The 25,414-nt window shown below is 42.1% G+C and overlaps 1 protein-coding gene and 1 long non-coding RNA gene across 6 annotated transcripts; one reads left to right on the top strand and one right to left on the bottom strand.

Annotated features, from left to right (window-relative positions):
• Positions 1-1,583: 1,583 nt before the first annotated feature.
• On the bottom strand, positions 1,584-25,091 carry GTF2H1 (general transcription factor IIH subunit 1). Of its 5 annotated transcripts, XM_063158596.1 has the most exons (16): positions 24,153-24,429; positions 21,477-21,945; positions 21,066-21,234; positions 19,067-19,259; positions 16,511-16,673; positions 14,756-14,849; positions 14,082-14,231; positions 13,115-13,194; positions 11,685-11,815; positions 10,587-10,674; positions 9,187-9,275; positions 8,229-8,346; positions 7,379-7,469; positions 5,833-5,948; positions 4,863-4,955; positions 1,584-4,301 (listed from the first exon to the last, which is right to left on the bottom strand). In XM_063158596.1, exons 3-16 carry the CDS (start codon positions 21,217-21,219, stop codon positions 4,215-4,217), a joined length of 1,647 nt encoding a protein of 548 aa, XP_063014666.1. In that variant the 5' UTR covers positions 21,220-21,234; positions 21,477-21,945; positions 24,153-24,429; the 3' UTR covers positions 1,584-4,214. The 5 variants fall into 5 exon arrangements, with proteins under 5 accessions (XP_063014666.1, XP_063014664.1, XP_063014665.1 ...); XM_063158594.1 differs by lacking the exons at positions 21,477-21,945; positions 24,153-24,429 and adding an exon at positions 25,013-25,091; XM_063158595.1 differs by lacking the exon at positions 21,477-21,945.
• LOC134419431 (uncharacterized) lies at positions 14,843-21,656 on the top strand. The gene is made up of 3 exons (XR_010028046.1): positions 14,843-14,947; positions 19,535-19,616; positions 21,533-21,656. It is a non-coding gene; the product is annotated as an uncharacterized LOC134419431 (long non-coding RNA).
• Positions 25,092-25,414: the final 323 nt, after the last annotated feature.

Raw genomic sequence — 25,414 nt, 5'->3', positions numbered from 1 at the left:
CTGAAGGCACTTTCCCCATCACTGTGGTGGCACTCTGCCACCCGGCTGTGAGCCCAAAGCTGCCTGGAGAGCAGCACAAAGGAGAACTGGCATGGTGTGGGCTGGGGGAGCAGAGTGCAAGGGTAGAGAGCTGCCTCACTGAGGGTACCAGAGGTCTGTGGGGTGCTCACTGCCCAGGGCTGGGCGCAGCAGTGCCCAGGGGGTGGCTGGCTCTGGTCTGTGACCTCTGGGTCCTTCAGCCAGGTCAGCTGTGCTGGCTGCATCTTGCACCTCTGGGTCTGGTCCCTTCCACCCCAAAAGAGCCCCCAGAGAGCACCTTCCATCTAGGAGGAGTTAGCAAACTCCCTTGCTGTCAGCAGACAGACAGGGGATTGGCTATCTTTTGGGGAGGTGATGTGCTCAGAGAGCTGAGAGGAAATGCTGTAGCCTGAAAAACATGTGGGAGATTGGGTTAGGTAATTTTGTGGCTCCCCAGGATTTTGAGCTCTGCTGTAGAAACAGGTGTCACTGGGTTTATTGAGGATCAGTGTTAGACCACCAGTGATGTCTGACTGCTATTCAAGAACTCGCTGTGTCCCATTTGGATTGAGCTGCAGTGCTTGCTGCAGGGCAGGGGAGAGCACAGATACAAGTTGAGAATATCATGGCTCACACTGAAACTCTTCCAGTACAAAGGCTCCTAAGCCACAGGGGTACTTGGGCAGGCTCTTCCCTTAAGAAAGGGAAACAGGATGGATAATGGAAAACTGGGTCTTAAGCTTTCTCACTGTTACCTTCTCTGTTTATTAAAGTGACTTTCTGGATAAAGCAGCTGTTCCACAGGAGTTTGGCCAAGGATAAGGAAAGCTTTCTAGCTGATACCACCTCCTAGAAGTTGTAAGGATGTACTTACAAACAAAAGAAAGGTAAAACAGTTGTAGCTTTTAAAAAAAGCATCTTGAGCAGAGAGTGGTGGAGAAACTCATCCATCTGGGAAGGCACAACAGGGCCTTGGTGACACCTTTGCCACGTTAGGAAGCTGCAGATGACATTCTTGAGAGCTACCCTGTGAGCATGTAAGAAGCTACTTGTAGGGAGGCTGCAGTGGAAGGCTGTCACCTCCTGTCCCTGACTGGGGAGAGCTTTTGGGAGAGAATCAGCCTGATTAGCCCTTTTTTGTGGTACATCTAAATATCTTCACCTGCTGAAATGCATGGGCTGGTATCTGCATTATCCTTTCTCCATCACCAGCAAACCTTGGATTAGAGTGACTGACAAAGCTCCTGTGCAGCTCTCCTGAACCAACAGCTGCTGCACCAGTATATGGAACAAGCAGAGTATTAATCCCTGGAGACAAAGTGGCTTTTGTATGATAGGGAACAGAGGGACAGTAGCATTAGTAATGGTGTAGAGTTCTGAAAATGAAAGAATTTGACAATAATTATATTGTAACCCTTTTCCTGCTGGCCTATCAGCACCAAGGGGCAGCTAAGTGAGTTACACACAGTTCTCTCAATTTAGACTTCAACACTGGGATCCCTAACAGTCTGTTAGGGATTTAATTTAACCAGAAAACACAGCCTAAGCATTAGAAAAGACTTCACTTCAGAATTCAGTAGGGTTTATTCTACAAATCTTAGATCAATGCCAATGATACAAGTTTTATGAATTCTCAGTAAAAATACAAGTCAGTATAAAGATTCCAATAGTAATATAATGCATGATGATTCAGTTTCAAAATTTAAGGAATGAATCTGTGTTTTGGACCATGCTACAGAAAAGGGGAACACAATGTAGAAAGAATATTTAGTTACCTCCCTTTCCTTGAGGAGGGGCTTGTGCCTTATTGCCACAATACCTGAAAAAGCAATATGAAGTGCATAGCAGCCTTGCCTGTATAGTCTCCAGGCAAAACTGGTTAATTTAGCATCATAGTCCTCCTCCCCCTAGTTCTGCTCATTAAGGTACATTTTGATAGCCTGATATCATTATAATAACTTAAAGCTATTGCAATACCATCCCCAGAATGGTTATAAATATCACTTCTTGGAGCTGTAAAATGTTCTTGTGATGCACTGACACTTTTTCACCATGTTAACCATTTTGCCCAGTCTTTCCAGGAACACTGAATACATTCCAATTAAAGGTGAATTAGTTCCATATTCAAAACTCTCCTAGCATTTAAATGAAGTCTCAGTGCAGTCTAATATTTAAATGTGTTGTTCATAGCTTCAGGCACAATTAGAATGTAAATCAGACCAGTTTTCTTGACCCTAGCCCTCTGATGTGATGGAAGGTGTGCTAGCTTTCAAGGAACAGCTGGAATTTGGCCCCAGAATTGCTAGACCAAATGCTTTGGATTGGGGGAGAACAAAACTACCCTTTTTTTCCTGGGAGCTGCCTGCACTTAGAAGGGGATTTGGCTTCATAAAGCCACACCCTAAGCCTAAATTTTAGAGAAAGTTTAGCTCTCACAAGAGGTAACTCTTGACAAGATGTGCGCCTCATCCCCCAAATGCTGTGGTACATCTGTTTATTCCCAGTGACATTTTCACCCTGTCAGGCCCAGTGGGCAGCTGTGGCTGAGCCCAGTCATTTCTTGTAGCAGAACCACGTGGATGGTGCAGAGCAGGGATCATGCATGGATCTGCAGCAGCACATAGGGAATGAGGCTGAACAATATGCACACAGCTCTGAACAGGACTTTGGTGCACACAGTGATGCTTAACTGAAACTCAGCTTTTACCAAAAGATTATAGCATAACACAGAAATCTGAAAGAAAAGGGTCAAAAGAAGCTGCTGACTTCCATGCACCAGTTAAAGAAAAAACCCCTCTTGCATAAACTGAGCAGCTGCACAGAACAGGCACCCACTTGGCTACACCAATACATCTTTTCTGCTGTAGGAATTTTCAAAAATTATCCATTCAACATCATACTACCACGTTTTAGCATCATACCAAAATGTAGTATTAAGCCATCATGCAGGTTTGGGGAATTTCTTCTGCTGTACTAAACACTGCTGTGCTTGCTTTGAATACATATTGTCAGTCTGATTTGTCTTTGTAGTAGATGCACCTTTAACAGTCACATTTAATCTGAAGTAAAAAAAAGTTCAGTAGCCCATACTGAGCTCTTGTCCAGCCAAAGTGACAAAAAAATACAAGGTTCTCATTAAACTGCATATATTCTAGAAAAGGGGGTTACTTTGCATTTAAGTCACATTTAATACAAGTTGGTCTGAAACTGTGAACTGATTCTATTTAGAACAAAGTATGGCACAGATTCCCAAGACCTATGGACACTGTGTAAATAACGCATTTTTCTCTTTGCAATGATTATCAATTCGCCAAAAACAGTATAATAGTCAAAAGGGAAGGGTGAAGGAAAACAGATTTAGGAGAAGAAATTAAAAATGCCTAAGAATTGAAAATAAATGACTTCTTTTGTAAGAAACTTTATTTAACTTCATTTTTAAAAATGCATTCTCTCCTCAGAACAAATGCCACCATAAAAAAAAAAAAAGATTCCAGTAGCACACACTTGCACTCAAAAGGAAACATGCAAAACTGATGGCTGAAAAATTTTTGCATAAAAATCGAAGACTTCAGGCAAAAGCTTGCCCCTGTGTACCTTTAGGGACCCCAGACCATGAACAGCTTTCAGTGCAATGTCTCTTGCTTCCAATTGGTGGGGAAACATATGGCAGGTGCTTGTCTTCTGACAGCTACACTCTCCCAGATGTTTGAAGCAAAAACAGTCTCAGCTATGTTTTAAAACATCATTGTTTAACTGTTGCAGGAAGTACAAACAAAATTCAAGAAAATGTCAGAATCCAGTGAAGAAAAACTTTTGAGATCTACCCTGTGCCATACACTTCTTAAAAAAAATTAGACAGAAAAACAAATTTTATTAATACACCCTCTTTAAATTTTTTATTTCTGAAAGCAGCTTTTTATGCAAATCAAAAGCAGTTCCTGAGTAACTGCAGTAAACAGTGTCTTTTAAATATATTTGCGCCTCAGCTCTTCCGTTTTGGTTCTTCCTTGTTTTTCTCCCCCGTTTTCAAGTTTAATCTCAGTTCTTTTTCAAAAAATGTGCAAGTTCAGTTAGCATCGTTTCCAGAAGTCCACAGCTTGCAGGTCTTCCTGCAAGAACTCTAAGATCTGCACATACCTAGGCTGTAGTCCTACCCTATTGCAGGCTTTGCTCTCAGACCTGTACAGGATGTGCCCTCACGTCTTCTTCAGCATGCGCCGTGACTGCCACGTGTGGAACTTGTTGTAGGCTGTCTGCAGCATCTCTTCTATATGACTTACCAGCTGAAACAGCAAAAGGGAGAAAGCATTGTCCCAGCTGCTGGAAACACATCCCTCCCCTTCCTGTCAGGTGCATTCTTGCTTTTATTCACTAGGAGTCATCTCGATAAAATCAGAGAAAGGACCTTGAGGCTCTGTTGTAAAATATCCATAGAGGGAGCAGTGCAGAGAGCTGCTGAGCTGAAAGGGAAGGGGGAAGTGACCCCTCCATTGTGCTCTCTGTTCTGGCATTTAGTCTGTGACCACTTCAGAGCTCTCCTCCCATCTCAGATTTGAAGTTGCTCAAGTTCTATTTCACAGTGGAAGTGAAAAATGAAACATGACTTCCTCTTTCTTTCTATCACTCCTGTAATTTCAGGTTACAGTTCTTGTCAGTTGCTGGCATCACTCAGCAAACTGGACAGGGAGAGACAACAGCATAACTGTGTACCCTCTCCCCATTTCCTAGTCAATAAAAAAAATAAAATGTCCTAGGATAAGAAGTAACAAACCTATCATCCTCTCATAGTTAAGAATGAAATTATTAATATGCACCCACATAATTAAACAGTACTTTTCCCTTACATTTGTGCTTAAATATTGTCTCCGAATCTTTTCTTGGAATGGGCAGAGCTTTGTAACCTGAAATCTTTCCAAGTTGCTCCTCATTTTCACAACCTGAGAGAGACAAAAACCAGTATTACAATACTGAAGAATTACAGTAAGACAGAAGTTTCATTTCCTTTAACAAACTATTCTCCAACAAAACCTTATAACTAATTCTGGGGGCTATTTGAGTTGTGTAGTTTGAGGAAGGAAAGTTATTCAAATATCTCTAACACTTCTCTGTATTTATTTTTGAGATAGATAGGTGCAGTATGACTGAAAGTGCAGTGTGCCACTGTGATTATTACCTCCTTAATAACAGATATAAGATATTCACAAAATGTTTTTCTTTTGCAAGCATAGACTAGATTTTCAGGCCAGATTTTGCAGCAGATATGCATATGTACCTGAATGCAAATTTTAATCTTTGTTATCCATGTGACAGTAACAGAAAAATAGTTACAGTCATAGACCTGGCTGTAGGCAAACATCTGTCCTTGAAGGCAACTTAGTTCTCAAGAGCAGTGTGTGTTCTGAAGGTATGACAGTGATTTTGCAATGGATAGAAGAATGAGGGATACTTGCTTGTACTGTGTAACCTCACTGTGGAGGTTATTTCTTGGAGTTGGGGAAGGGAGGCTTTAGTTTTTGTGTTTTAAATGTGAACCCTGCAGCTGCAACTGAGCTGCCCATTCTGTTTGAAACTGGCTAACAGCTACTGTTCCTAAAGGGAGCTAACAGGCAGGCAGGGACAAGGATGATTTCAATTAATAGCACCAGCAGAACTGCTGAGAAAAATAAGGTTTCATGTTATTTTGTGACTTTCAGTTCTAGGGATGAGTAAGTTCTGTACTGATTTGATTCATGTGTCTTAAGTTCCATACTTCAGTAATGCCAGCCACTGTAAACCACATCATAACCAGGGCCATAAGAGGGAGCTCTGCCTTACCTTTTCTTCTAGGAATGGTGTGTTAACAGGGAAGCAGGACCAGAAGTGTCGTAGCAGTTCCCCTACTGCCACATACAAGTGTTTTAGTTCAGACTGAATTTCATTTGGCACCATCTCTGCAACAGGAAAAAGGGTTTTTCACATCACTCAAGAATCCTATGAAAAATGTGAACTAAGGCTAACAAAGGAGCTCAGCGATGCACACTTCCACCACAGTCACAGAATGACTGGCTGGGAGGGGACACTGAGGTGCCTCACAGCAATTAGATCAGGACTATCAGCAGCTGTTAGATCAGGTCAGCTGGTATTTATGGCTCTATACTTGGAAGCTTGTGTACTATTTAGGAAGATCCATGCCAGGCAAAGAATGGACACCAAACCTAATCCAGGATTAGAAGCAGTGTATTTGTATTGTTCCAACAGTGTGGCACAGAAGCAGTGTATTTGTATTGTTCCAACAGTGTGGCAGTGCTGCTGCTGGCTTGTCCCAACAGCACAGTGCTAAGAACTCAGTGGTACTTCAACTTTTTCCCTCTATCTTATGTTGGTAATATGGTTACAGCATATGAAAAATGAAAAATCCAGACAGGAAAAAAGAACTGTGTTACAGAAGAAAGGGTGACAGGGTTCAAGAACAAGAAAAGAGCCACAGTTGTAAAAACTCAAACAAAAAGTACAAGTAGTCACTGAGGATGAGCACAGTGAACTGAACAGTGAATATCAAATTTTAGGATGAGGCTATTAAAAGAAAGAAGTGGTGGTCAAGCTCAAAGAAGTGAAGTGTAGCACCCTATATGTCAATCAGGATGGGTAAGAAAGCCTCACCACTGCTTGCTGATTCCTTTTATTTCAGTACCATAAAGAACTCGTAGTTGGTTTTCAGCTGTCTGAATTACTTTCTGCTGCTTTTCAGACCAGGTAACACAAGATAAACTGGGAAACTGTAATAAATCCTGAGAATAGGAATTCATCTGCTGTGAGACTGAAGAAACAGGAACTCAAACTGGCACTCAATGTGACAATAGGGAAAGGAGTGGTTGAATGGAGGCATGAGGAGGAGAGGCTGTCTGATTGGCTCTTGCAGTCTACAAGGAAGTTGCCCTTTTTTCACAGCAAGCTGTGAATCTTAAATGCAGGCTGCAAAAAACTTAGTTTCAGATTATTATCTAGGCTTTGCTTCCTTAAGAGTTTTCAGAGTATGTTATATTCTACAATCCAGAGGAAAAAAAAAGCTGAACAAGTAAAACCTCACATCTGTAAGATAATTTGGTATCTATCAGGTGTTTCCTTCATTACTTGCTGTGTAAAATATTCTCCTGTTCACTTGCCTCAGTGCTGGTGTAGCCCTTACCACCCCCATGGTGAGGCTGGTGGTGGCATGGTGCTTTTCTTTTGTTACTGCAACCCAGGACTACTCCAGCTACACATTTCCATACTTTCCTTTATCACTGGAACATTTTTTAAGGGAGAGATGCACCAGCAAGCCAGCTAGTGCTGTGCAATGCACCAGGATACAATTAAAGCATTAGACACCCCAAATCCTTACGGTTTATGGCTTGCTGTGTTCCACCCTGCATAAGTGCTCCTCCAGGTGACAGGACTGCAATAGTGCTGGCAGCATCACCACTTGAAAGAACCTGGAGAGAAAGAGTACAAATATTCCAGGTCATTTTTTCTAATAAATTCTTTTAAAAATAAGATTAGTTGAACACCTACATGGAAGTTCAGGTTCTGCTCTTTTCCAGAATTATGTGCTATAGCTTGTTTGCAGTGAAAACTCTCTAATTAATTGTAGCCTTTTCTCTGCCTAGACCTTGAACAGGCTGTGCACTTACTCTGAAATGACAGAAGTGTACTGTTACTATGCAGAAGTGTAGCAGAATGCTGGCTGCTTTACTCAGGGCCAAACTTAGTTTACAAACAGATAAATTCAGATGCTGGCTGGGGAGACTGGCCACAGGGCTCTGCTGCCCTCGAGGTGCCAGCACAGAGCTTCTGTGCAGCCCACAGCACACTGACAGCCTAAGTGCTGTCATTTAGGAGCAAAAGGCCAGTTCAATTGAAAACCTGCTCACTGTAACCTCCTAGACTTCTCAGGGTGGATGAATACACTGGCATGGGCATGACTGTCCTCCTTTAGTATCTTATACCTTTACTGTTTCCTCAAAAGAAAGTAGGAACAGAAGAATATAACTGAGCATCAGCAATGAAAGTTTCCTCTAGTGTAGATTTTAAACTTAACAGCTCAAAACCTTTAAAATAAATCAGTTAACAGAAACTGGAGATTACTGAAGTTTAAATTTTTCATGGTAAACTTCAATTGGCACGAGACATAAAACTGTATAGAAAGTAAGATGCTAAGATCATGAGGGGCATTTTTAAATATATTTCCATACCTGAGTTAGTTTGGGTACATATGCTTCCATTTCTTGTCTAATACTCTGAAATGAATTAATTATATCCTGACTAGTTGCATATTGCTGTGATTGAATTGGAGTTGGACCATGGTAATACCTGTGAGGTGAGAAAAGGGAAGTGAAAAGTGTTACTAGTAAGAGTAAAGCAAGAAAAAAACTCCTGGACAGTTCTTCTACTGTTTCTAATTTTAGATGCTTTGCAACTGTTACCAGTACTTTATATATTGACAAAGTACAATATATTGCCACATGGGAAGAGGCTGGGTTAGGCATAGTATAGCAGCATATAACAGCTTCAGTTGTAGAATCTGTGATCATTTTGCCAATGAAAAGCCACCTCTGCCACCAGATTCTGGAAATATTATTAGAATGGAGCAATTCACATAACTTTCAACTGAAGTTAATGTAAATGAAGTTAGGTGCACATTGGAACTGTTCTCTTTCAGGTAGTACTGCTCCTTTTCTGATGTTACATCTATGGTTCTCAAACTCTAAAGTCTAGAAAACAGGAGGACTACCACTAGAAAAACCTTAGACCACTGAGCAGTCCAAACTATCCCAACTGCACATTTACGCCTGGGAGAGGATTTTTCTTGGAATTCTATATATTTTCATATAGGCTTTCACAGAAATTACATGTTAAGGTCATTCAGGTTGGCTTAGAGACTTAACCCTCTGAAAAGTAAGATGGAATATGGCAGGGGTGTTGGACTAGATGATCTCCAGATGTCCCTTCTTACCCCAACCACTCTGAGAAATGAAACTATAAATTTAAGGGGAAACTGGTTTATGCAAATGCTCATATTAGGTTCCTAAACTCAGCTGTAACACACCTGACTGGCACAGTAGGGACTAAATCAGCTGGTCCTGTGTGGGCTGTGATGAAACCCCTGCTAAACTGGCTCTGCTGAAATAGCTGTGCATTATTTGAACTTACCTATCAGACTTCTTTAAGTTTAGTGCAATAGTTTTAACGCTACTATTCTTTGATAAATCTTCGTATTCAATGGCCTCCTGCAGTTTTACCTACAATTAGCCAAATAATGACACAAGTTACTAATGAAGGCACAAGTCCATACATCCAGTGCTTTCTTCTGCTGCATCAAGTTTGAGCTGAAGGGTTACTAAAACCTAAAAGAAAACCCAGGTATGGAATGACTCATGCCTACCCTCCAGAGGGAGTGATGCCCAGTGTTGTTCAGGATGGGCCATTTGGAAGTCTTGGCACCATTGCTTTTTCTCCAGATTCTGCAAAAATTAGGCAGTTCCTGCCACTTCCACAACATGTTCCAAAAGGTATAACAGATAATAATTTGTGCTCTCTATTTATGTCCATCTAACTCCAGATTAGCAGAAATACTCATGATTTCATAGCTGGTGCATAGGAGTCTGAGACTAAAAGCACAGTAATTACCCCAAGCTCTCTGGTGACAGCAGAGCTGTGGAGTACTAGTGAGAGGTAACAGCACAGTGACATCAGACTTTGTACAACTAGAAAACTAATTCTGAAGTCTCCCGTTCTTCCACTACTTTCATTCTCCTTTTCATCACATTTCTTCCAGTCTTGCTATATAATTTTCCGCTCAGTAAAACTTACAGCTTTTGAGGAAAGTCAAAGACTACCCCAACACTTGCCAACACATGTATTCTACAAGGTTTTCTCACAATGTAACCAAGTTTGGAGTCTCTGATGTTTTCTGTTTAGGCTGCCAGCTCCAGGAAGAGTATTCAATTCAGTTTTATAGCAATTACAGTACTCTCTTCCACTTTGTGAGCTGCTCTAGTTAATCTAGACCAGGCTGTTGCCCTGTATTTCACTGCACCAGGTGTCAGTACACTCAGTTCAACCTCACTTCAGCTTCTGACTAAGATGAAGGCTGTCATGTGCCAGTTTCATCATCCCCTCTACAAACAACACATTTGACAGGTTAATATTGGTGCTTGAACACCAATATCCTTTTCTGATGGATGTTCTTTAGAAGTTTTCAGGCATTTGAAAGAAAAACAAAAGGAAGGAGGCTGAAAATAGAACTGCAGCAAATGAAAAGAACCAGATTTCTGAGTCCAATCTGAAATATCTTAGAATTTTTTACTTTTATTGGGCACTACTGAGGAGAAAAACAGCATAATACTTCAATGTGTAACTTACTGTGTTTACTAACACAGGTAACAAGGCTTCTTACAGGCTGTCAGGTTGTTATTCTATATACTTCTAAACAAAACTAAAAAAGTTTTACTTCAGATGTGTCATAAACCAAGTAAGGAACTTTCAGCAATTTTTTGAGAGACAGAGCTTCCAGTTCCATTCAGTTAGAATCACATCAGCTAACTTTATACCTTTTTCAGTGGTGGCTGAAAGAAATCTGAATCCCTGGAGTTTCCATCCGTACTGCTGGTCTCACTGTAATGGTCATTTTGTGCTTCTCTTAAAATAGAGAAACAGCATTAAGAAGAATTCACCTCACAGGAAACTTAAGATACAAGCTAGAGACAAAGTAAATACATCTGTTTCAAAAACTTCATATGCATGTTCACATAGTTTTTCCCCCTTGTGTCTTAATTTCTAGCAGTTGGTGTAGACAGAAGAAACCAACTCCTCACATTAACCCTGTTTGTCACAGGGGAAATTCCACAGCAGGGGAAGGTGTTGGTCCCTCTCTTCAGAAATAGCAGCATGCCAACAGTGCATGTGGGACACAACAAAATCATGGCTAAATTAGAAACACTTTGTACACACAGTTATGCAACCAGGTATTAGCAGAGCTCTGGGAGCCCTATTCTGTTGTGCCTTTCTGAACTGAGAAACAAACACACTTTGCCCAAAAGAGATTGCTTAAGGTGCAGAGTACAATTTGTGCAAAACAGAGGAACAATGTGAGGGAGCCCAGCCAAACAGAAGGAAGTGTTAACTAAGATCTCTCACAGTTAAGGTCTGTAGGGTTTGGGTATAGTAGTAATCCTTGCTGGTTGTCCATAAAGCAGTTGTAGAGCAGGTGACCTGCCAGGTGTTTTTTTGGTCAGGGGCAGAGTACTGCACCTTAGGAGTTTTTCATCTGATCCATCTATGCCACACTGCAGGAAACCCCAGCAGACCTGCTCCTGGAAGGCAGGAAATAGAAAATCCCTGCACCAGACCTCACCTCCACTACTTCTGCTGCCTTGACTAGGGCTAGACATCTAAGGCAGACCCATTCTTTTCTTTTTAATCTGCTTCATATCATAACTCAGTTAAAAATAGCAGTCATCATTTCAAACAGCTCTGAAAAACTTCTATAAAGAAAAATGAAGCCTAAAGGTATTTTCATTTTTAGAGGAAAATAATTAATTCATAAAAAATTAAAAGAAAAGGTTGTATGAATAACTGAAGATGTGCTTTTGTTTTGGAAATTCCTTAAAATTTACTCCAGAAATCTATTAGACAACACTGAAACTCACTGTTTCCTGAGGCCAGCTGCAAGGACCATGGCACTATGATGATTAAAGCGTTTTATGATGGCAGCATTGCTGCTTTCTCTAGCAGACTTTGAGGCATTTGATGTAGAGGCCACAGAAGCAACACCATAGCCCTGCAAAGAAAACAACATTCATTCCCTCTTGGCTCCCAGAGCAGCAGAACAATTCTGCTTTCCCTGGAGTCAGGAAGCCACCTCCTCTGCATCATCACCATCCAGAATTGTTTTCCTAGTTTTGCCCCACCATCTCCTTATGTACTTTGAAAAATGTCCAGGGACTATTGTATTCTGCTAACACTTGGCAATTTAGAGGTGTCAGAGAGAAAGTAACAGGTCTTATATTGGTAATTTTATGAGACCATGATATAAGTAAAAACTGAACTAGCTTAAAAAAATTAAGGATAACCTGTGCAAAACAGGCATTGATGGTAAGGAAAAGACAGCAATTGTTTTACTGACTGATTTTTAACATCTAGTGGCACACCAGCAGCCTACAGGCTAAAATATACCTGTCAGGAGGATGTGATACCACTGGAAAATTCAAAAAACTTCAAGCCTTAAAATGCTGGCAGAGGTCCCCACTTGCCAGGTGGCACTTTACCCCATAGGCAGTTTCATGCTTGCTGTTAATCAGCCTCAAAAGCAAATCAGGGCAGTTTGCAGAGCACTTATAACACATCTATCCTAAAATCATGTCCACTTTCAGGCTGCTAGGTTTGAACAACTCCCACAAAAAGAAAATGAAAAAAGAAAATACAAAAAAAATACCACTAAAAAACTTAAAAATGCAGCTTCATTATTAACTACAACTCAATGGTTTCAGTTACATCAAGTGCAGAAAAGCACATCTCTGTTACTTCACATTATGGTACACCATTGATATGAATTGTTTTAACTTGTTCTTGGAGGCAGGTAATAATTCAAGTTAGTTTTAATTTTAGCAAAAAAAGGTATTTGAAGCTAAACAAAGAACGCTGCATAAAGTGTCCTTCAGTTAGGCTGAATCAAGTAGCAGTGTTCAAAGTAAGAAAAAATCAAAGACTTTTTCCTGGTTTGTGCTACTCTTCTGTACATTGTCACAGACTCTTAAAAGTAGGAAAAAACCAGAGTTCTCTTTAGACTAAAATGCCAAATGAAAGAGCAATTCTTTAAAGAAGGGAAGTCCTGTATTTACACCCTGCACACCAAGGCAGATGTGACCACACAGGTCCATGGGCACAGTCTCCATTTCCCTTCACACACACAACAGCAGCAATGTTGAGTACCCAACCACTGCCTAGTAAGGAACTGCTTTTAGAATTAGCATCTGTAGTGGTTTTAAAAGAAATAGCCACTTAAATGTAACTAAGGACGGGCTATGGTTTTCTTTTGGATTTTTTGTTCGTTTTCCATTTTGTTTCCCCAAGTACTTACTTCATCTAATGTTTTATCTTCCAAAGCTGTTAAATCTATCAGAGGGTTTTTCACTCCTTGAGACACCATTGCTTTTAACCCTGTGTGAAACAAAAAACCATGAAAAACTGTATCTAAACAAACAGCATAACTATGGGATCATTAGGTTATATTTAATCTTTAAAAGAAGATAGATGTTCTGCACAGCCCCAAATAACACTGGGACTAAAACTTTAAACCCTTTTTAAAGTTCCATTTAAAATAAGCAATAAATGTGGGAAGTTACTCCAAAACATCTTCCTACTAATTAGCCCAGTTTTCACCAACTTCTACACATCAGTGAACATTGATTAAAAAAATAAATTGAGATGCAGTTATAGTAGTGGGATCTGGGAAGCTAAAATTGCATTTCTTCTAACTTTGGCACTGTTCTGCTGCCCTTCCTGGGCAGTATGACAGTTTATATCTGGTGATAGCTTTGACTTTTGAAGGGTTTTGCATTCCTAATAGCAAGCTTTCAATACATATTATGGAATGGTGGTAAGTGATTCTAACTCTCCACATTTTGGTATCATCACAAACCTATCTCAAAAGTTCATAAAAAACATGAGTTAGATAATGTGTTATTATTTCAGATTAAAAAGACTGACAAAGAAGGATGACAACTCCTCTGAAAAATCTGGGCAAATAGGAATCTCATTTACTAAAACTCCATCTATAACAAAAGCTGTACCTGCTGTAAATTGTGCACATACTACAAAACAAAACCTATTATGTACACAGAATTATCCCATAGTAACTGATGGCACATAATCAATCTACCAGGATGGCATCCTATGGAATTTGCAGTAAAGCTTACATCTAGTGCTGCCACTTTCCAAAGGTAATTTGTTCCAAGAAATGCTCTCACTATGAAACATGCTCAGAATGGCAAAGTTGTAGCTAACTTGCCATGACCATCTGTAGTTTTCAGAGACAACCAGCTTACCTTTCTCATCCAGTTTGGCACATTCTGCAAAGAGGTCTTTTGAGCCTGTATTGAGCCTGTCCCGATGAAAATAATGAGACTGAAAAAATCGTGTCCAGAATTCCCTCTCAGTCATGTTATGTGGAACATTCTCTGCATATTTCATTTTTACTGTAAACAAAACCCAGAACAATTACAAACTGTTCCACAAATCTTAACATGGTATTTTAGATCATTTCCTTGATGGCTTCCTTGCTTTCTGGCTGCTTCCATTCACTCCCATTAAATGCAAGGGACTGCAGTAGTTAAGCATGAGTGAACAGGTACTCACTTATGCCTTTAAAGCTTTGAAAAGTACAGGTAACAGTGGCCTGAACACTCCTGAATTGCCCTCACACTAGGGGCCAAAATGAATCAGTGTCAGTGTTCATTACAGTGGATGGGAAATGATGGAAAACAGGTTATTTTATTCCTGAAGCTGATTTCATGAAAAATAACAATTAATTGGAACACTGAGTAGGAGACTGTCACGGAAATCAAACATTTACTCACAATTTAAAAAACAAAAACTCAACGCAAGTTAGAATGTTTTCATTTAATAAAATCTCAGATGAACATTTTAGTCTTTCTACAGTAAGGCAGTAAAAAGACTAATCTTAAATGGATGTGTTTGGTATGCAAAACTCTGCTCTTACCTGCAGGGTATGTCCGAAATATGGATTCGATAATATCCGAAGTCAGGTTGTACCTCAGCCCGTTGCAGCCGTCTGTCTGAGGCCGTACGTCAGCCTGAGAAAAAGCACACAGGGAAAAAACAGTCATGTCTGCAGCTTTCTCTAACTGGAGAAGGAAAAGAACTGCAATCTTGCAAGCAAAGTCTGCTGCAGGTAAAAAAATCTTCTTCCACCAGTAATCCATAGCAGATTTCATCGTACGTAGGTATTTTAGAATGAGCAATAAACAAGCAAACATGAATTACTTTCTTATACTTGCCATTTAAGGGATGATTTAACAAGCAGACCGCAAGCTTTAGAAAGCAAAGAGCACTCCATTGGTCAAAACAAGGTATGCTTAATTAATTCATGCTTATCCTTGTGTCAAAGTTAAAATAAGTAAGCATACTGTATATGCCTCATGTTTTATTGTTCACTCAACAATTCAGCTAGTGAATGATCAGTGGCTATAATGAAGTGACAAAAAAGGATTTATGGCTCTTACACCTTATTCCCTTATAATATAAGTATACACAGTTGTGTACTAAAAACATCTTAGTGTAACTGATAAGTAACACTGAATTTAAAGCCTGAGGATTAGCCTTAGTCAGAACTTTGATCTCAGTGATCTCTTTAGGAAGCTCTGGAGGAGGAGTGCTCAGTCCAGTGCTCAGAAACAGGAAAAGTACATGATTGCACAGCCTGCTGCCTTTTCCTCCTTTTCCTGTGTACCTCAAGCCTAGCTTTTGTACCATCATCTTCATAGGCTAACATATTCTGAGCAGAGTCAGTCAGATTCAACTGGAATTGGGACACACAAATATCTAAGATATCTTCTTCACAAATGCAGAGAACACTAACATAACCAGGTGGTTTAAGAACGTTTTAGTTTTCAAGGTTTGGTGAGTTTACCTTTCATTGTGGGTTTTCTTTTTTCAACATTAAGGTGTAATAATAATGGGAAACAGGAAATCAGAGCAATCAAATTTGTCTGGCAACTGATTTTGGTATTTCCACGGGGGGAAAAAAAATCAAATGGTTGTACAGCAGCTAAATTAAACCAATTCCTACCTCCTCTTTCCCTCCCAAATCCACTGTGAGCACAGTCATTACAAAGGTGGAAGTGGGATTCCATCTAAAGAGTCCTGTGAGTTTTGTTGCAGAAGCAGAAACATATCTCTGTGTGAGCAATCTGATGTTGTACCTAGATTACTTTTTGACTGCACTGAATTTACTCAAGCACAATTTCGACAAAGGGGTAAAATAACTGAAAGTTAGAGAAAGAAAGACAGAAAATGAGCTTCCAGACACACAAGTTGTTCTTCAAGTCGCTGAAAGCACATACTGGTTTAAAAAACTGAGGAGGGAATAAAACCCCTATGTGGAAAGGTTCATTTATGCATGACAATGCTGCCACAGATATGCTCTTTAATTTGAGCTCATACATTTTAATCTAGTGACCATATATTCACATCACTCCTGTTTTACAGAAGACAGAGCAGCAGTACAAACATCATCTCCCTATTGGCAATTTGAAGTTCAAATAGCGCATCTTAAACTGACAAAATGTTGAGGTTGCAGATTAGAAGGAAACCTTTTTTTTTTCCCCTCCTTTACACTTGGAAAAGCAGAGAGATGTTGAGGAACCAGGAAAGTTCATGTATATGGGAATAAAGTGCATGAGCAGAACCCCAATTTGTTTGCTCTAAAATCCTATAAGTTAAAGGTTCAACATACCAGGAATGCTGCAGAGATGCCCACATCTTGTTTATTAGGTGCTGCAGAATTATCCCCTGCATTCAGGCTTAAACGGTTGGCCCAGAATTCTTCAGCACTGATTACTTGGCTCACAACAAGGTCTTTATAGAGCTGAAACAAAACAGGATCTTCTTGCAGCATTCTGGTAAAAGAATGTATTGAATAGAATTGAAACACTGCAGAATAAATCACTAGTATTTCCACAACTAACACAAGTTCACAAAAGGAACAGAAACCAACTTTTCTTTCAAAATGCTGTGCATTTCTTAACAAGACTGTGTAAACAACCAATGTCAATAGCACTGCTTGTCTGAAAAGACTTAAGAAATGGATGTTAACACTGAAAGTTAGAAAACAGTAATGCCTAAGAAAAACTTATTGTGGGATTCATGTCTTGTCCTAAAATGTTCTGTGATGCTTTTGTGTCTTTGCACACCAGGACTGGAATCTTCTGAACTGTAAAAGCACAATGAATATTCTTGCTGTTCCATAACAGAAATATGATGAGGGAGGAAAAAAGGAGATCTGAGTGCTGTCCAATTCTTGGTTTAAGATCTTAAAATTCAGTAGCTACAGAGCTCTATTCTAGTGCAAGAGTACAGATCACAAAATATGTATGGGATAAGATCTCTTAAAACACACTACTCCAATGGTTGTTCATTTATGTTTCTGTGGTAGCAGTAGGATCTTCATCCTTTAATCAGATAATCAGACACAGCACAAGTATGAGACACGTTCCGTGTCACTACTTCCACCAGGGAGCATTGTTTACAAAATTTATCATCCACATATCAGGTATCACTACCCAAAATGCAAAGATTGTGCATCTGAATCTTCACTCATGCTTAAGCAGCTGTTTTTACAGCTGTGTACCTTATCAGAAACCCACTGGGCTATTTTCAGGGAAGCATGCATGTGTGTTCACAATCTGCCAATAACCCACCAGTCTTTAGCTTGTACCTCAAGGTCCTGATCAATTGCAAACAATGAAAAAAACCAGGAGTCTTATGGATACATGGTCTAGGGATGAACATGGGTAAACTGCAACCTGAACAGAATGAAAGCCTTTAGCTGCTCTAAGGACGAAGTAGGATGAGGTGGAAGTGAAAGCTTTGTGACAGGATTATTATGTTTTAACCAGCAGGGTTTCTCCAGTTTTTCTTATTGTCACAAGTATGGATTAGTGGCAATTCTTACAAATTAGTGCAGCTGAAAGCAGTCTGTTATTCTTGTTATTTCATTAAAGCTTGGAATTTTGGTACATACTCAACTCCCACATATCAACAAATGAAGGAAGTGCCATGGAGGAGGAAGGACTCTGGATGTTGTACCCTCCCACAACAGGCTGGATCTTTTCTGCCTGATCTGTTGCAATTAAGCTAATGAAGCCCCATCAGCAGACTTGGGCTTCTAATCAAGAGAAGAAACTATGGCTGAGTAGGTGCAGGGATTCTGGCTTTTCTGTAACTAGAAAAGCTGCTGATACTTCATGGTGTGATGCTGTAAATCTCCATTTAAGGAGGCAAAGATTCAGAGCTAAGACTGCCCGTGTTCTCAGCACCAATACTGTCAGAAAAAAGGCACATAGCATAAAGAAACGAGTATGGGAACAGTGCCAATGCAGGCTGCACTGCTGCAGACTCTAGTGGTTGCTGCAGTACTGGAACCAGTTAATCCTGGTTGTGTCACAGCTCCAGCACAAGGGCTCTTGCTCTTCTGCTGGGAAATCTCCTTGTAAAGATCCAGTCTGTCCCATGAGGCAACGCTGTCATGTTTTGAAAAATCCACGTTCAGAGCTACAAGAGTCTTTGGAAATGGAAGCCATAGACACAAGATTCACAGCAGACACTAAAATGAAGTGAAATTTGTCAGGGGAGATGCAGAGAAGAGAGCTCTGTGGCCACAGGAATTGGATTAACAAACATGTTAAAGGAACGGAAATGTATCTCAAGAGCCCATATGGGAAAAGGACTTAGGTCCTCAACATCTCAATTTCTTAGAGTAAACATCCTGTATGCCAAATAACAAACTGCAGCCTCTCAAGTGAGATGCATGAAAATACCTAAAAATTTAGTAGTCTATAAAACATCAGGAAAGATGGGGCAAATGGGGCTTTATGGGGAGGAAAAAAAAATCACCAGGCTCCACAAAATTTCTGGAAAAGGAAAAAAGAATCTTTCAAGCAGCTTTTCTAACTGATACATATATATTTAAGAAGACTAAAGAGACAGGCTGCCAGTTGGGTGCTCTCCTCTCATAGCTATGGATAAGAAAGACCGGGTGGCAGCCAGACTGGCTGCCTTGACACCTCAAGAACGTGTCACTAAGCACACAAGTGTAGTCTCAACATGTGACAGTTATGCAAGTCTCAAGGAACTGCCTTGAAATTGAAAGCAGGGAGATTTTTACTAGGGAAACAAATGCTGTATCATTCATGATGTTGAAATAACAGCACATGTTAACAGAAATACACAACAGTTAGCTAACAGATAGAAGAAAAAAACCCAGCAGACTTTTAGGATGTTATCCCTTTACCTGTTCTTCTCCTCAAGTTCTTTATTAGCTTTCCTTTTGAACTTGGGCAAGAGCTGTTGTAGAAGATCCTTGACCGCATCTCGCTCCTTCACTGCTGTGCTTTCATTGGAGAAGTGGAAGTTGGTTGTGTCCCCTGCATGCAATACCAGCTGCAGCTGAATTTTAGCTTTACCTTCTGGACTGATTTTCTGGCCTAGATTGCAGAGAGACAGACAGTAAGCTTATACAAGAAACTGTCTTCCCTAGAGTATTTGCTTATAAGCAGTTATTCTCATCATCCAATTAAATACCATTACCCTGCATGTGAATTGCAGCTGTGAAAATGGAACAGTCAGTCTTCCCCTTGAATTAGATTGAATCCTGCACCTTGTTCACTCTAAAATACAAGACACAGACAGTAACAGCCTGTTGCTTAATACCCTTCAGCTCTTGAACAGGAGTCCTGATTCATCTTTGTATTCCCCACAGGATCCATTAGAAAACTGCTGCAAATGAGGCTGTCATCACCTGGACACTTTAACCTGGAAGCAATCCAGGCTGCTGCTGAAAGGTGACCTCATTCCCCCTTTCCACTTCTTCCTGCTGCATTTCTTGTGTGATGGCTAGTGTTTGTGCAGCAAGCTGAAGCAAGGAACTGATCCACTGAAAAGCACCCCCTCTTGTTTTTGCAGCTGGCCCAGCTCCTGCAGAAGGACAGTGGTAGGAAAGCAGAGGTAGGGTGGGTAGGAGCACATCTGGATCCCATTTTCCAGTGGTGAGCTAAGTGCAGTTAGCCACTAATGCTCCCCAAATTAATCACCAATGCCTCCAAGGTACTACTACATCCTCATGAGTCATAAGAAGAATCTAATTCCTGCTTCCATCCTCATAACCAGAGGGAGCAGAGGCTGGGACACCTATGCTTATGGACTGTTGTGCTATAGTGACTTCAGTGAAGCACTGCAAATGGCACTAACCTAACTTTTAACAGCAGCCTTTTCTCTTAAGCAAGTGGGAGACAGGAACCAGATATCAACACTAAATCACCTTCTCTATTACAAATTTACGAAAACATCTCATCCTTTTTTTATTTCAGATGACAAAAAGCACATCTTTCATCTAAGTTAAAAATACTTCAATGCCTATACATGTGCATATTTAAAATATAAGGTGCTTAAGTGTGAGTTAATAGCTAAATAAAACCTTTACAAAGTTGATTATTACAGATGAATAGGGCTTTTAAACTTCTCATCACTTTCATATTTAAGAAAATATCATCTTAGTTCTGATTCATCACTTTCAATCATGCTGCAGTACCTGTATGAGACTTTAAACAGCAATAATCACTAAACCATTACAAAGTCACACATACAACTCACTTTTTATTCCTACTTTGGCATTAAAGCACGTGATATATAAGCACTAATTGGAGCCAGAAAGGCAGCATGCTATAAACATCTACTGTTTAGTTTTGACTTGCAAGTACTCTGCTGTTGCAACAGCAAATGCTTATTCAGAATGTTAGCAGCTAGGCCAAACTACAGAAGCTGACACTTCTGAAGCTATGGTCTGTTGGATGAAAATAAAACTGAGTTCATTTTATATGAAAATCGAAACAGCTTTAGATACTGAGTTAAACAGATGACATGCCAGATAGTTTCTGTGTTAGACTGAAAATCCTATATGCTTCCTTGATCCTCCTCCCACCCTTCCCTCTACAAGCATATGGCATGGATTATTTTTCTGTTCAATTTATTGCAGAAGTTTATCAAAGTTAATAGTAAATGCAGCAGATGTAAGTTAAACATCTGAAGACTGCAGAAGTTCTGTGGTAGCATCCTTAAGCTGGTGATACTTTACCAGTCCTGATCTCTGCTGCTACGGAGTAGCCTGGCCAGAGCTCCAGAGCCCTGCAACCCTCCTGAGGGAGCAGCACCCAGCATGCATGGCAGGTGGGCTCTGTGTGGTATTGAGGTCTCTGTGGCACTCGTGCTGAGTGCAGCAGGCAGTGCTCACTCACATTTGATGTCTGCATACATGTGGCTGACGGTGAAGCGGTCCTTGCCCTCGGGAGCCCAGGCAATGCGTTCGGCCATCAGGTACAGGGCCCCATCCTGCTTCTTCTGACGCACCTTCTTCACTATCAGCAGCACTTCTTCCGACGATGTTGCCATTGTGGCTACAATGAGCTGTTAACAACATACAGTTGAGCTGATTAGCTGTGCTGTAACTCTTTCACTACTCCTGTCTATATTAAAGTATTATTTGTTCATGCCTATATCATTTTGGGAGTGTTTCAGATAAATGTGCTCCCCTCTTTCAGTGCAATCAGCAAATTTATTTAAACAAAATACTCCCACCTACCTAAAGAATTCATCTAATTATATTGCTGATACTGCTTTTGATGCACTAAAAGACCCACAAATCTTACATTTAAGCTGATAACTAAATTTTCCTGTTTTACTGTCCTTTCATTGGTTTTTCTAGTTCAGAAGAATACTGAAGCTGAGCAATGACGAATTCCAAATCTTCTCTAGTACTGGCAGCAATTCCCTTCTTCAGCGGGAATGGCAGATGCTAAGTCATTTCAGAAAAGGGAAGGATACAAGGTATGTGAAAAACCATGGATTTTTCAGTTCACTGTGCTAAAGATAAGGTAGCCCAGTAAGACTCAGGTGTTATTATTGTGGTGGCTTTTGCCCGTGGCTTGAACAATGTTTTGTACACTTGACTGCAGCTGGCCAGTCCCTCTCCTCCAAAGTCTGTGGAACCAATGTTACATGTACTACAGCACAATCATAATTCTGTCAGCAGTCTCAAACCAACAAGACTTTGGATTCTTGCTGCATTTTTCTCCCCAGCAGTCACTGTCATTCCTCTCCCCAGGTTCACCCTACAGCCTTAAATTCAAGAGATAAAAGATCTGATGAGTATTACTATACTCTGGCAAACAAAGCTTGGCACGCTTATCAAAAGTGTACATCTTTTTTTGATAAGTGTTGGTACACTTATCAAAAATGTACATCTTTGCTGAAAATGTTTAATATGCCCAGTTGCTGTATTTTGTGTATCATAAATTTTGTGTATCATAAACTTTACTACTGACGTGCAAAATAATATTTTTCCAATGCTAACGTGGATGTTGCATGTGCTTCAGAATACCTGTAATATTGATGGGATGCACACTGAAGTTCAGATTATAACCTGCATCAGCTATCACACTACTAGTAGGTATCACAAAATGGTAGTTCTAACCATTTAAATTCACATACTTTTTTCTTAAAAAAAAACAACAAAACACCAACCAGCAGCAAGACAAGACATTTTATTCTGACAGTTTGGACAGTAGCACAGCATTCTCTTCTACAGAAGTCTTTCAAGCTCCTGTGCAATGAGTTAAGTAACACACTAGATGGAAATACATAATGGCAAAAGGGCTCTGCACTTACACTTCACTCCTTCACCATTCCAGCCATCCAAGGCTTTGCTAAAGAGTTCAGTCATGCTGAGCTGAATGTGGGGTTTCACATCAGCACCACTGCAGCAGTCACTAGAACACACTGTGCCACATTCAGAGCATCCTTGGTAATACTTCTTTCTCAAAGAAAACTGCATGGCATGATTTCAGGACTGTTCCCTAGCATAATCCATTACAGTCTCCCAGCAGCACTATTCCCTTTCAGTGCTATTCACACAACCATTTTATGTAGTTTCCTGTTGTGGGTCTGCAGTCTCATCAGCACCTTATCCTTACTGGAAAAAGGCAGCTGGCCACAGACTCTCAGAGACTGGGAACCTCACCATGTGCAAGACCAGGGATTTGGTGGTTTTCTCCCTTTGTTACTTTATAGTCCTTTTAAGGTCATTATTATCCAACGCGATGGAGGCAAAGCCACGGAACACAAAGGAATTCAACCTGTACAGAACAGCAAGAAAAAGGAAAGCATTCCCACAGTCAGGCTCATTTTGATGCCAGCTGCTCTGCTTTTCTATCATGCCATTTCACCTACCTACACCCAGTCTTTCAACTACAGAAGCAAAGGATCAGTAGCTACCAAGTTCTCCTTCAGAGCCCTTCTAGTACCCTGCAATGTGCAATCTGTGAGAGCACAATTATCCCACAAGTGGCTCATTCCACCTTCTGGGAGGGCGAGCACATGGCTCATGCTGTTCTTCTTTCTGTCACTGCTGTACTTCCTTTTTCCTGCAGTAATTTACAGTGGCAGTGGGATGATACAATTCACAAGCACAGTAAGCATTACCCAAAATGGAGAAAACCCTGAGCTGTCTTTTGAACAGTACATCAGAAAGAATACAAAAAAATGTTAATAATAGGGGTTTAGGAAGGTTACCGTCTGTCACTAATGGAAACAAAATGGCTTCGTGTTACAAGAAGTACAGGAAAAATTCTAAAATAGGAACCTTGCTTCAAGATTTCATTCCCTGTCTCCTACAGGGAAGGCTACAGCCCTGCTAAGCAAAGCACACGCACTCAGCTTTTTTTTTTTTTTTTTTTGTATGTAAGGTTTACTATGCAGCAGAGAGCCATCAATGATGTACTTGTTCCTGTCCAAATCTCATAACCTCTACATTTAACATCTGAAGCTTCCAGGAATCAGTACTATGGATGATGACACTGCTGCTGTGCAGGGCAAGAACTGCCACACGCACACAGACAAACGCTGTTATTTTGTGGCTTTAAGTGATAATTTTAACCTGCTACAGCATTAGTGTTCTTCAGCGGCTGGTTCAAGTATGAATAGGAAGGTCAGACGATTTATTTTAAATTCCCCAGCAACAGAGCTTGGTCAACATTTCTAAAAGCACTCGGATCAACCAGAAGCCCTAACAATGAAGTACAACTTGTCATCAGGCCTGTCTTGGGGCTGTTAATTTCAGCTGCAGTGTACAATAGGCAAGGTCCATCAGGAAGCTTCAGTGTTGGCATAGACCAAAAGAAATGTTCTGTGTGCTTATCCACCTACAAGCCCTCCCCTCGCAGCTCTGTGGGAGCAAAGAGCTTCTGGAAATACCATCAAATTCCAACAGCTATCTTTCCTCCATTGAAGGGAATCTTCCTAACCACTCTTATTTTAAGATACAGTACCTCTCATCTCTTTTACAACACCTGTTCTGAACGCTCTCCGTTACCAGCACTTTACTCCAGTCTCTTTCCATATGGTTATGTCGAGTTCTGAGCAGAAATAAAGGAAACGTTTGCACGTTTTAATAATCCTGACTTGGCCAGGGTGGGGAGGGGCTGGCAGGCAAGCTCTGACAGATCAATGCAGGCCTTTCTGCTGCTGGGCTTCCGCTCCCCGCAGGCAAGAGCAGAATCACGGAATGTCTGTGCCAATGGCCCAGCCTGACCCGCAGCGGCACGGGGACGCTGCCAGCTCCGCGCGGGTGGCGGGGATCTGTCAGCGGGATGGAGAGGTGGCAGCAGTGCCGCTTGTCCCGGCACACCGGGGGATGCACGGTGCTGAGGGGCCAGCCCGGCCTCCCCCGATCCGCATCACCCACGCTACGGGAGGGATGTCACCCTGCCACGAGACCGGCCCGAGGACACCGCACGGTGCCGGTGGGGAAGGCGCTGCCACGGCACCTCTTTGTCTGCCGCCCGCAGCACCGGGCCGAGCGCGGGGCCAAGCCCGGTGCCCCGGCAGCGGTGCCGCCGGCGCAGCGCTGCCGCCTCCCCGCCACCGCCCGCGGCCCCGGGGAGCGCAGATCGGCGGTGCCGCCGCCCCTTTCGTCCCTTCCCTCACCGCAGCTGCGGCCCGGCCACCGTCACATGTCCGCCGGGCAGGAAGGAAGCGCGGGAGGCCAAAGGCCGCCGCGGCACCATCGCGACGCGGTCCCGCCGCCCCCGGGGACGGATCGCCGGAGCAACGCGGCCGTGAGGCGGATCGGGCCCCGCGGCCTGCCCGCCGCCGCCGTTCCCCCGCGCCCCGCGCCGGCGGCTCTTACCGTGCGGGCTGCGCCGGGAGCTGCTCCAAGTGCGAGCGGCGCTACGGGGGTCGGGCCGCGGCCGCCGCCGGGGCCATGGGGCGGGCGGGGCGGGCACGTGACCGGAACGGGCCGCGGGGCGCCGGGGGTGGGGCCCGCACCACGTGACAGGGGAGCGGCTCCGAAGCCGCGCGTCCCCGGCGGTCACGTGGCGTCGGCGCCCCTCCCGGCCCCCGCCCCGGTCACGTGACGGCCGCTCCCCCGTCGCCATGACGGCGGCGGGCGGAGGGGGCAGTTACGCGGCAATAAATCGGTACCGCCACCGCCCCCCCGCCCCTATCCCCGCCGCGCCCGGCCCGGCCCGTTTCCCGCCGTCACCCGTCCGCGCGGGCCCCGCTCGTCGCCCGCCATCGGCCCCGGCGG

This window comes from Melospiza melodia, chromosome 6 (assembly GCF_035770615.1).
Source record: "Melospiza melodia melodia isolate bMelMel2 chromosome 6, bMelMel2.pri, whole genome shotgun sequence".
NCBI classification, from domain to species: Eukaryota; Metazoa; Chordata; class Aves; order Passeriformes; family Passerellidae; genus Melospiza; species Melospiza melodia.
The sequence above is the reverse complement of the archived record's forward strand: the minus strand, read 5'-3'. Positions and strand labels throughout refer to the sequence as shown.

What these genes read in the sequence shown, in the direction of transcription:
- GTF2H1 (XM_063158594.1), bottom strand. Translation starts at nt 21,219, where the DNA reads ATGGCAACATCGTCGGAAGAAGTGCTGCTGATAGTGAAGAAGGTGCGT. An exon ending in CATGTATGCAGACATCAAAT is followed by an intron (nt 19,260 to 21,065) that starts GTGAGTGAGCAC and finishes TCTGCAATCTAG; the next exon opens with GCCAGAAAATCAGTCCAGAA. An exon ending in TTCAGCCACCACTGAAAAAG is followed by an intron (nt 9,276 to 10,586) that starts GTATAAAGTTAG and finishes GGCTAATTGTAG; the next exon opens with GTAAAACTGCAGGAGGCCAT.